Here is a 12927-nt window from a genome sequence, read left to right as displayed (position 1 = left end):
ATAATCGATAGTGGTTAGATTGATGATTAGAAATTACAGTGGACGGGCGATCGAAAGTATAATGGTGATCGAATATGGATATATCGATGGTGGATGATCGATAGTGGTCAGATACTCAAATCAAATTGGCGATTTGAAGTTGATGAAGTGATGTTCAATAATGATTAGAGTGGTGGTGTCTTTGGAGTGGTGAAAATAGTCGACTAAATAGAGAAAGGTTTTTATTGGAAAATCTGCAAATTAATTTCATGTTTATAAAATTACAAAATTACTACAACTGCTTTTCAAAATGTAATCTAAAAAATTGTATAATGCATTCTTTAATGTTCATGATTTGCAATGAAAATAAAATCAGTAACTAATAGAACTAAACGGGTCCCTTTATAAAGGCCAACAAGGTGTTGTCTCTCCCAAACACACGATCAACATGTTTTTGTCTTATTTTGTTTAATAACAACTATAAACATCACTGTTGGGATTCTTCATCAATGAAAATCTCTGAATCCCATTGAGTTTGAGTAACCAAATGCACATAAAATAAAATATTCACACTGTTGAAAACTACACATAGAGGTTTGTTCTTGTTCTGTGATACTTCCAAGTTCCAAGCTTATATCAGAAAATCACTATCTAACATGACTACCAGAATCCTCAGGCATAGGAAACAGAAAATGTGGCATTGAATTAATCCTTGGAAGATTAAGAAGTAACTCTCCAGCTGATTCCTTCCTGGTTAAACCATTTTCTTGCTGACTACCAGAATCATCAGCATCATCCTCATCTTGTTGAATTTCAAATTCGACCATTTTACTTTTGCATTCAGCATGATTACGCTCATCAACTTTTCTATCTTCAGCTATATTGAAAATATTACTGTTTCGAACAGTTTTGTTTTCGGCTGTTGAAGGGTCCTTCTGAAGAAGGTTGTAGAAGGAGTTCACCCTTGACATGAGATTCTGTTCATCAGAGGCAGGTTGGATTTGAGAGTCGTTGAATAAATACTGCGTGAATTCCTCCAACTTTGATCTGTCGCTAGCGAAGCTGGAGTTTTCAGGTCCCATCTGTTCTGTAATGCAGTGTCCGATGTGGTTAACCAGATCTTCAATCGACATAGAAGGGTGAAGACCGGGCAATTTGATCTGATCCAAATTGCTGAGAAACTTCAATGATTCAGCTCCTCGGCTCTTGAAACCTCTGATTGCATGAGGGTTCATCACTGCACATGATAATAAAATATGAAATTATATCGTTTTCAAATGATGATGATGATGATGATGATGATGATGATGGTGATGATGATGATGGTGGAAACATGAGGCATGTAGAATGACCATCAAATCGAATTCAAATGATAATATAAAACAAATCGAAAGCAATTACCTGAGCTAGGCGAGGTAATTTCTTGGAAATTGTTTTCAACAGCTTTACCCATAAGATTATGTTCACTTCTAGAGGAAGATGATTGACCTGCAGATCCAGATTCCACATCCTGCTGCAACCCGAAAATCCCAGGTTGCCCTTCACTTTTTCGATCAAAACCATCACTGGATTCAATGTGATCGTGAATTGCAGTTCCAGTCTCAAAATAAGGAGACTCCAACACGAAATCCTGCTGTTGGCTCAGAAAATTGAGACGGGGATCACACTGTATGAGCTTCTCAAAATGCCTCCCTAACAAACCTTGAGGGCATTGCATAAAGTGTCGCCTATAACAACAACATAGAGAATAAACATCATTAAAAAATCAGAACAAAACCACCTTAGTACCAAAAGATGAAAGATATAAAAACCTCAAAAATATAAAAACTTGAGATGAAAGATAACTGTCACAAATATTTATGGATTTAACGTGTATATGCATGTGCGAACTAGTTTTAAAATTAATTAAGTTGTCAAATTATCTCACTTTTGTAACTGCCTTTTAAAATTAATAAATGGTGTTAAGATGGAGGGTTTATATTGGATGTAGGATAAACCTAATTTACTTCTTTTTTTTGAAACTCGGTATTCGGTCACTAATCCAATCTCACTGTCCACTAGTGAAGGCCCAATTGATGCCATACCCAACACAGAAATTGTTAGCATCAATGGGATTCAAGCCCGACATCTTGAGAGGAGCACACACTCTGAGGTTTCAAGCCTTCACCAATCGGTCAACTCTTGGGATTACTCTTGGGATTACCTAATTTAGATTGTCGGTGTAAAAACAAGTTTTACGACAACATTCAATACAAATCTACTATTTTGCCGCGTTATCTCACTTCTGGAAAGAAATAGGTCTGGATGTTGGATGTAAGTATATAACTAATTTTCACCAATGTTGTCAAATATTAGCCATAGCAACGACACAACGAATTGAGGTGTCATGGCCAATTGTGAAGGAAGGCGGCAAGCAAGCTGTGGCAAATAGCGCCGTTTTACAACAGAATTTTGTCACGGAGCATAACCGACTTGTGACGGATACAGCGACTTTATATGGCGGGTTTTTCAGCTTTTCATTATCCAGCATCAATAACACAATACTGATTTGCACTGATATTATATCTTATTAAACTCAATTACTATACCTATGAATGCTGGCTTGTCCGCCGGTAAAGTCTGATGTTGCTTGCCACAAGGTATGCTTCCTTGGTTGTGGATTGATCTCCCTAAAAAACAAAGGCCTCCTTGCAAGCTACAACATATAAAATCAACAACTTAGCATAACACATAATTGTGATCCAAAATCTACTAAGCAGTAACACCAAAAAAAAGAAAGATACTTACAACAACTTCAAGTGTCCCTGGTGCATCCTCAGGGTAGTTAGCCTTAAGAGCCATGATATCAGACCAAGGAATCTCAATCTTATTCTTAAGACAACCATCAAGAACTTCCCAAACAAGCTTATGCTTTGCAAAGTAACACTTTGCCACCAAATCTCCTTCATATCTAGATTTATACTGCAAGATCACCACACATAACAACAATCACATCATCATAATCATCACCAACATGTTTTTCTTCTTACTTAATCATTTCTATTTCCACTAACAAAACAAAACAAAAACTATGGTCTTAGTATCATACCTCCCAAGTTCCAATTTTCAAAACAGTAGCAGGAAAATTAGAAGCCTTGAGTTTAGAATCAGCAGCAGCAGCTGCAGCAGAAGCCTTCTGATCTTTCTTCTTAGAATCATGCTGCTCAGAAAGCCTCATCTGAATCAAATCCAAAAGTGAAGGACTTTTCTTCAAACGCAAACCAAGAGGACTTGGTTCATTCAAAGGGTTGTATAAACCCGGTGAAATCGGAGCTGAATCGTCGCTTAAATCACACTGCTCCAAACAAAAAAAAAAACACAAATTTAGAGTCAGAATCAAAAGTAGCAATAAACATAACAAACAAACATAACACATATAAAAGAAAAAGAAAAAAAAAACCTTGGGAGAAGAATCTAAATTGAAATCAAATCTAGGTCGTTTGTTGGGAAGACAACGAACATCATCGTCTTGTAGTTGAGACTCCTCCAGTTTAACCTTTTTGATGAAGTGATTATCAGAATCAGATCTCATAAGCTGAACCATTGTAGAAGCTGAATTGTAAATTACTCAGAAGTGATTATTTAATAATCGATTTTCAGAGAGAGAAAGAGAGAGAGTTGTGAAAGTGAATTTGTGAATTGCGGCATAGAAGAAGAAACCAAACAAACAACAATAGAAGTTGTTTTTCGCTTCTTTGGCCAGCTGTCATGTTCTCCGAATGATACGGCGCCGTATTTAAGTGGATAAGTCAAGTGTAAGATGGAAATGACAAATATACCCTTTGCGTAAAACGGAAAAATAAGGAATTTTTGTTTGGCGCAAAGAAAGTAATTTGATTTGAAGAGAATAATTTTCGTAGGATTTGGATATTTTTAAACTATAAGTAGATAGATAAGATATCCTTCTTTAAAAGTAGTATTGGTTATTAATAATTAATAAATCCAATTAGAAATTTTAACTAATAGAGATAATATTGAAAATATCAAATATGTCTATAAACATTTTAATTTATAGTATGTGATAAAGTTGATGCATGTAAATTAAGTGGATGAGTCAAGTGTTAGAAGGAAATGACTCATATACACTTTAAAACGGAAAAGTATGGAATTTGTTGGTTGAAAGAAAAAAAAGTAGGCATTTTAAAAGTAGTAATAGTTGATAGTTATTACTAATAAATAAAGGAAAAAGCAATAAAAAGAAAAATAAACCAAGAAAAAGGTGAATTCGTTGAAATGGATTTAGAAATTTTGATTATGGAAAAAATATTAAATTAAATTATATTTTTTATTTATTTTTTAAAAGCCTATTAGAAACACTTAACAACTACATTCCTTTTAAAAGAGGTTTCTACATGTCACCTCCAAAATCATATCCGGCACCTTTATATTTTTGGTATTAACAAAATTTTGGTAGTTTACTTGAAATTTTTAGTACGTTGCAAATTTATTCGAAAATTTTAATATTTATTATTTTGTACTAGAAATTTAGTTCATTTGAATTTTTCAGAGTTTTTACAATACCCAATAATATGAATTGAAGACGTATAATTTATATAGTTACCACTAGATAAATTTATGAAATTCGGGATTAGATCTTCTAGGTTGGCCATGACTAAAAAAAACATGAATAATAATAATGGAATAAAATAAGAAGTATTACCTCAAAAAATTATAGATGGAGGAGAATAAAACACGAAGGAAATCACCCAAAAACTTGAAAGTAACAAGGGAGTTCGAAATTAAGAAAGAACAAAGGGGTAAATTGGCCAAAGTATCATCTAAACTCAAGGTAACTGGTAAAAAGAAAAAGAACAGTTCTTGAGCAAAAGGATAAAAAATTATTCGTGGGAAGGAACTAACTTTATATAAAGAGGCGAAGAGGGCGAATCTACAGTACAAAATAGAAGGAAGTTCAAGAGGCAACATCATTGGATGATATTAACCTCGTGATCGCAACGGTACTTAAGTGCACTTTAATACCCTAAACGATGACACCATTCCCTATCACAAAGGCTTGAAGCCATATGTAAAGGTATTAGTGCAAAACATTTCAATGATGAGACTAGTATTTAATATTTATGTTCCTAGTGCCACCAACTCTCACTCATAATACTTTCCCACTTCCTCTTTCGTGAACCAAAGGCTAGCCCGAAAAGAACACATGGGCATAAAAGGGAAGCCCAACAATGTCAATTCTCGCTTCACCAAATTCAGCAAGGAATTAGAGAAAATTGTTCCAGACTGGCAACGAGACTGGAAAAGGAAACCCAATTTGTAATATCCATTTAGTAGACAAAGGAATAGGTGGGACTTCGTCAAAATTGAGACACTTAATCCCACCCCACTAGTGCATTGTCCGTTGTTGGATCTTATCGAACGAACCCCCATACATCATGTTAGGTTAGACGAAAGAAGTTTTAACCATATACCATATATTAGCCCAACGACATGCCCTTTTAGGTATTATATCAATCTCACTCTCAAACAATTACTCTACGACTTCATTGACTTAGGTGTTTAAGTGCTAAGCTTGCAGATCCTCTTTGCTCCATGGCATCATAATCTCTTGTCGCAACACCTGAAGAGCTTATTCCTTTGGCATTACGTATTTATTGCTCCAGCTTAGATCAACAAGTAATCATTCAAGTGTGTCATTATTCAATGTTTATTTCCAAAATTGAGTTTTATCTATTCTGACGCATTCTTTAATTATATGTTTACTCACACCATTAAGCATTGTCAATGACACCCTCTCTATTATTGAGATTAGATATCATGAAACCACATGCCATAAATACTCTCTGAGTTATCAATATTCACACAAGTTGATTTCACTGGGAGTCTAACTGTTATAAGTTAATCACCCTTCTTAATAATATAATAGATAAATATTTATATCTTTCCAAGGTGAGGATTATGCTCACTGCCTCACAAACAATTTCAACGGCCTTTTTTAAATCCCCAACCATTTGGGTATAATTGAGAGGGGGAAATATTTATGGTTTTGAGGAGGTCGGATTCAAAATCAGTAAAGGGGATAAGAATTTTAAAATCCTCAATCACCCCCGTGAATAGAAATAAAAATACTCGTTTGATACTCCTCTTGGACGAGTGATACAAACTCTTTCACCATCTACGCATGGTTTTAGTATGACATCTTCTTCGTTACCCGTAGAAGAAATATTCTTGTTAGATTGGAGTTTAGAAATGTCATTATCATCAATCATGTTGTGGTCATAGATTAAGACATCTTGATCAATAAAATACCCAGTCATCTCCATCACAATTTCCAAAAAAAATGATGATGAAGATTCTGAATCAGTTTCGCTACAAGGTGAAAATATATCATTGTAAACTTCCTTAATGATTTGATTGAATTCTACTTTCCCTAGATGGCCCTCATATTCTTTCATGCATGCATCCCAAATCTTGCTTATCTATTGGGAATTTCGGGGAATCAATACATTTCCCGAATCATCGCACTCACGTATTATAACCATCATAAAGAATTAAGTAAAAAACGAGTAAGGTAAAAGAGTAATGCCTAAAATTTGTACGTGCATGCAACTGCTAGAAAGCGTAACAACTTTGAGAACATTCTTGGAGAAATAGGAAAAGGGTCGAAAAATGATAAGAAAATAAATAAATAACGTTAGGACTTTATTGAAAGAAATTTGAAACGGCTTGGAAAATCCTATCGAACTAGAGTCATGATAGCATTTTCTTCCGCATAAAAGTCATCATGAAAAGGAGAGAGAAAATATCTAATAAGATATACATTATCGTTACTCTTAAAAACCCACTATCACACGTCAAAGGGTCGTGAGGTGACTGTTGGACCAAATAGAACCGGGTGGAAGTACAACCCATTTAAGAAGAAAGAATTGTGGGATTCTCTTTCCAAAACACTTTATCCCATTAGGCTTCATGGTTGGGGGCTTATGTACATCCCATAGTTCTCAAAGCTGAGTCATAAGTCATTAGGGCTGAGAAGGAGGAGTCGAGTGTGCCGAACACTTCTAAAAGGTAACGATTGTCGAGTTGCTACTTATAAGACAAAAAAGAGCCCAAATCAACGTAAGAGGTCGGTTATATGGTTCTCAGAGACATGTTCCCAGAAGGTGTGTAGAATCTGAGGTCCGAGTTGAGAACCCAGTGTAATGAATATAGGGAAGTTCCATGGATGCATGTGAGTTATGAAAATTGATGGAGAGGAAGTTACATGGTATAAATCGTGATAATGATCATGACAGCGGACATTATTAGCATCATTTAAATCATGATACTTGAAGGGGCAGTTCTTAATGATCTCAAGAAGTGAAATTGGGTATAAAAGGCCCCCCATTGAGGGGAGAAAGGCGTGACTTAACTATAGCATATAACAAAAGAAGCAAGCAAGCAACACCCAATTTCTTTTGCATTTGTGGTCTCACCTGATTCACTTTAGTGAGACTATCAAAAAGTGTTTATCAAAAACACATCTAAAATTGAAAATTGGTGATGGTGGCTTAGAAGAAAAATGCTAGCCCTATGCTAATGAGAGGCTTGGGTTGATATCTCTAACATGTTTGAATGAGGCCATTAATCTTAAGTTACTTTGGGACATGATTAATAGTAACGAGCCTTGGGCCCTTCTCCTTAAGAAAAAAATTCTAAAGGCTAATGGTCTTATCAAATATCATTTTTCTCAATAATATGGACTTATATTAAAGTATATTTCTCTATCATGACCAACAATATAACCTGGTCTCTTGGGTCAGGAAATTCCATTAGATTTTGGACTGATTCTAGGTCTGGTGATCCACTATTACATATCACACCTCTAGATTCTTTCTATCTTAAGGGAACCAAATTTAATATAGCGATATGTAATCTTATCTGTCAAGGTCAATAGGATATCCCTTCTACCTGGTTTGAGAGGTTCCCATTCCTTTCTGATATGATCCTTTATGCTCTTACCTCTAATGTTCGAAGCAATGACTTTTTATCTATATCATAAATGTATATGGGGTGTCAGGGATGAAAAATGCTTTTAACTTCAAAACAATTATTTTCCCTGATGATGCTTGAGCTAAAGTTGTTTTTGAGGAATGACACTCCTCAAAGAAAGTCAACATTAGTGTGGAGGATCTTCCATGACAAAATACTGTTGAGTTTATGATTATGAAAAAAGCTATTACAATGGTTTCCAAATGTTTCCTTTTTCACTCTGAAGTAGACTACAAACCATTTGTTTTTTCAATGCAACTTTTCTAAGAATCTTTGGTTGTGGCTTATGAGAAAGTTAGGGATAGAAAACAATCATGGTTCCTTAAATGGTTCGTTATTCTCTTGCATTAAAGGAAAATTAATTCAAGCCTCTTTGATCTTGAAGGCATCTATTATTCTATTGATAAACCATATTTGGATTTTGAGAAATAACATCAGGCACAACAAGCAAAAGCCTAGTATCACATTCTCCATCAACTGTGTCATGAATCGAGTCCAAATGGTGGGTAATAGTTTCAGTAGCTCAAATTCAATCTCAATGTATAAATTTGGATTTATAATTCGGACTCCATAGCTCTTACAATTAAAGAAGTCATTTGGCCCCCTCATAATAACGGTTGGTACAAATGCAACTACGATGGTGCCTTCAATCATGCTACTAAAGCTTCGACACGTGGAATAATTTTTAGAAATAGTAAGAGTTATTTTTTGTTAGAGTTTGCAACCAAAAAAATACTTTTTTGCTTGTATGTTTATGCAGGATTTTTGCTGTCTTGAAAGCCATAGAAATTGGTATAAATCATGGTTGGCTTAAGGTATGGTAGTCAAAGCTTTCTCCAATTCTCTTTTGGTGCTTTGGAGGCTTACAAGCAGATGAAATTTTTGTATGCATCCAACTTACAACACTAACATCACGATCACTCACATATATAACGTTCAATGGATGGAAACATATGTGTTGTTTTTTTTTATTTTAAATATTGCGTTCAACACAAGCTCCACAATATTTTTTGATTCCATCCCTATTGAAATTTAAAATATTTATAAAAAGAATATGTTAAGCATATTTTTTTAAAAGTTTATTTCAGATTAAAGGTAGTGCACTTATAGTGAAAAATATTTTTACACTGTCATCCAAAATCATATAACTAATTTAAAAATATCAATGTGACTTGAGAAAATATAAGATGGTGATTGGTTGCAATGTAAAATAAGTAATTTTTGTTTTGTTTTATTTTTCTTGATAGTTTTAACTTCCCTTTTAGGTAACATCTTTCTCTTCTTTTTTTTTTTGAACCAATCAACTTTGATAAATTCAAAAAACAGTACAAAACAAAGGCGGTCGCAAACGATCCAGCCAAAAGCACAAAACCAATACACCAATGGACTAACTATACACTACCTATAACATTAGTGTAGCTATTTGACTCCTATACTTCTTGTTTGCCTAACTTCTATAAAATATAGTATCAATGATGTTTCTTTCAATGTGTTGTTGTCTTTGTCTACTTGTATCATTAGAGAACACTCTGTCATTCCTTAACCTCCAAATAGCATAGATGGCTTATGCTGCTGCACATTTAAGGATGCTCGCACGCCAACCTTTCCCTTTGCAGTTTTGGGATAGCCAATCCTGTTCATACTTCCATTCAAGTGGCACATGGTGTATCTGGATCTAGTCAAGAATATGCTGCTAAATCTCCTTCAACTCTTTGCAGTAGAAAAACAAGTGAGGAACTGACTCATCTTGCGGGCAGAAGAGGCACTTACCATCCTGAACCAAACCAATCTTCTTTAGCCTATCCTTGGTGGCCAGTCTCTCGTGGCAGGAAAGCCACAGAACAAATACAGCCCTAGGCCTTGCCATATTCTTGTACATCATTTTCCTCTAGCTAGGTTTCACCTTAGAATTCAACAAAACATAATAAGTACTCTTCATATCAAATCTGGTCCCATTAGTTGTAGAATCATTTGTGACTTCCTAGTACAACAACCTGTGTTTTAAAAGGTGCTTCATGATCCAAGACAAACTTTCCTTGCAAGGGACCTGCCAAATCTCCACATTTTCAAGTAGTAAGTGTGGATCCATTTAATCCACAGTGTATCAGATTTGTGACTCAAGTTCCATAACAGCTTTAGCATGCTACATTTATTCCAGCTCTCCAAATCTATGATGTTCATACCACCAAAGGTTGCGGGACTGCAGACCTTTTTACAAGAATGAGAGATCTTCGAGATATTTCTTTACCACTTGTCCACAAGAAGCTTCTACAAATAGCATTTATCTTCTGCAACACTGTTTTGGGGAGGGGCAGGCATTGCATCCAGAAATTGACAGTTGAAAATAAGACACTTTGTATCAATTGGATCCTTCCTGCATAAGTAAGGAGCTTAGAGCTCCAGCGAGTCATCCTTTGCAAAATTTTGTCAATCAGGACCAAATAGTGTTTAGCAGCTAGCTTTTTACTAGTCAGAGGAATCCCTAAGTAACTGAAGGGAAGCATTCCCTCTTTAAACCCAGCCATCCTCCTTATCTTCTCTTTGGTGTTAATGTCAACTCCCCCAAAGTAAAAAGTTATTTTGACACCAATTTTGACACCTGCACCATTTTTTTACTGTTCACAAATACGGTGAACAGTGAAATATTATAATAATAAATAATTTTAAAAATATATATATAATTTTATTTATTTTTTAAATTAAAGAATATCGATATAAAATTGTGTGATTAATCAACTTCATAACTTTATTAGCTAACATTTTATATTTCATTAACCAACTTTATTTTACTACTAAAAAATAATTTTAATATCTAAGCGTTTATTTATCAACTTCATAATTTCATTAACCAACATTTTACATTTTATTAACCAACTTTATTTTACTACTAAAAACTATTTTGAACATTTATTAACCAACTTCATAATTTGATTAATCAACATTTTATATTTCATTGACCAACTTTATTTTATTACTAAAAATTATTTTTAATATCTGAACGTTTATTAACCAACTTCATAAATTTATTAATAAATATTTTTATTTTTCATTAACAACTAAAAAAATATTTTTAATATCAGAATGTTTATTAACCAATTTCACGATTTCATTAACCGACATTTTATATTTCATTAATCAACTTTCATTTACCACTAAAAGTTCCTATTCACGAGTAATGTACACTGTTTAGGGTGAGTAGTAGTTAAAGGTAAACTATTTAGTATTATTCTTGGTGACAGGGTAGGCCACCAAAACGGGCAAGTCCAACGGACCAGATCTGTTTTGCCTCCCCTACTTACTTATACTATATTATTATATTGGTCATTTATATACGACATGCATGCATTGATGCATACTTAAAGAAATTCAAGACAATGACTTAGTTTAAGAAGAACAATAAGGAAAACATTTGTTATTATTGTAACATTTATTATTCTTACACACCAAATTATTCAACTAACATATTCATCTATAACTTCTAATTTCATGATAGAATATTCACATATACTTAATAATTTTGAACTTAAATAACTTGTTTTATATAACACTTTAAAGTTAAACTTACGAAAATGAGAGAAATTAGAATTATAATTCTGGTGTAATGTTCTTGTCTAATCTAATCTAAAACAATGATACCATAAACATCAAGTTGACCTACCACATTACCAAGCCACTTAAATATCCTTTGCATGGAACCTTTTGTCGTCTACTGAGGGCATGATTGAGATTTCAGTCCAAACACGAAACGGCGTTAAAGAATATAAAACACAATGTTGAAACAACGACACGTGGCATCATGGACAATAATATATAGATACATAAAGTGGGCCCTAGTTCATGAACCTTCTAACTACAAGTTGCGTGATGGAGTAGAATTGAAAGGTGTAAAGATTGTGTGGGAAGATTTTACACGTAAGCTAATAAGTGGGTCCTATTATATATGCGTTTTTGGATAATATAATTTTTTGAATAAATTGTTATAATAATAATAATAATAGAAATTTGATTGTTTCCTTTATTATCCTAATGGATAGACTTGAGCAGCCACCAACACAACAAGTGCATTCTAGTTGTTTTTCTGCTTTTGAAAAACGTTGCAATTTTGATTATATTTTACATAAAGTTGGTCGTCTATGTGGGAAAGTTGTCAAATGGATAAACTTATTTTATACTACAATTTTATTTTTTTGGATAATATATAATATATACACACACGAGATTTTATAAGTTTATTAATTTATATGTTTTAAAAAACATCATAAGTAACTATCGTTTTTCATAAATATTTTATTAGTTTATAAGTTATACTTATTTTAATAAGCTAATTCAACTATTTTATTCTTTGAATTTTGTAGTTTTATTTTCACAATTTTATTTATGTAATATTAACTAAAAACTAAAAATAAAGTATTTTGGCATTTCATAATTATAAACTAATTTAACCTTAAATTTGATTAAATATTATAAATTCAATCAATTATCTTATATGATAAAATTATTAGTTAATTCATCTACTTTTATATTATTTTATCGGTCAAAATTAATAAATTTTATGAAAAAATGTATATTTAATGGTCAAAAATTGAATTAATTAACCTTATCAATAAATTATTTATTTAAAATATTTAAATAATGTCTTTAGGTTAATATGTCCTTATTATTTATTTTTCATTAGGGTTTTTGTGGTGGTTGTGAGTCCAGTCTTTGTTATATCTCACTTATGTGTTTGGTTTGTCTTAGGTGTTCTTACTCTGTCACAAATCTTTAATTTTAAAAAATAAGGCGGGAAGGAAATGACATCGCTTGAGGTGATAGATGTGCTAGACAATGTATTCTTTTAGGCCAAATTAAACGCATAATCCATAAACTTTAACACAATCAAGTCCTCAACTCATGGTGATAAAAATAAGAACGTGCAAA

The 12927-nt window shown here is 33.2% G+C and overlaps 1 protein-coding gene across 1 annotated transcript; it reads right to left on the bottom strand.

The window, feature by feature from the left end:
* Nucleotides 1-362: 362 nt before the first annotated feature.
* Nucleotides 363-3724, bottom strand: LOC131601096 (uncharacterized). Its single transcript, XM_058872832.1, has 6 exons — nt 3419-3724; nt 3068-3313; nt 2767-2940; nt 2568-2674; nt 1381-1706; nt 363-1216 (listed from the first exon to the last, which is right to left on the bottom strand). The coding sequence occupies exons 1-6, from the start codon at nt 3560-3562 to the stop codon at nt 627-629; spliced, it is 1587 nt and encodes a 528-aa protein (XP_058728815.1). The 5' UTR covers nt 3563-3724; the 3' UTR covers nt 363-626.
* Between the last annotated feature and the right edge of the window lie 9203 nt (nt 3725-12927).

This window comes from Vicia villosa, linkage group LG5 (assembly GCF_029867415.1).
Source record: "Vicia villosa cultivar HV-30 ecotype Madison, WI linkage group LG5, Vvil1.0, whole genome shotgun sequence".
Lineage (NCBI taxonomy): Eukaryota > Viridiplantae > Streptophyta > Magnoliopsida > Fabales > Fabaceae > Vicia > Vicia villosa.
This window is presented reverse-complemented; position numbering and strand designations above follow the sequence as displayed.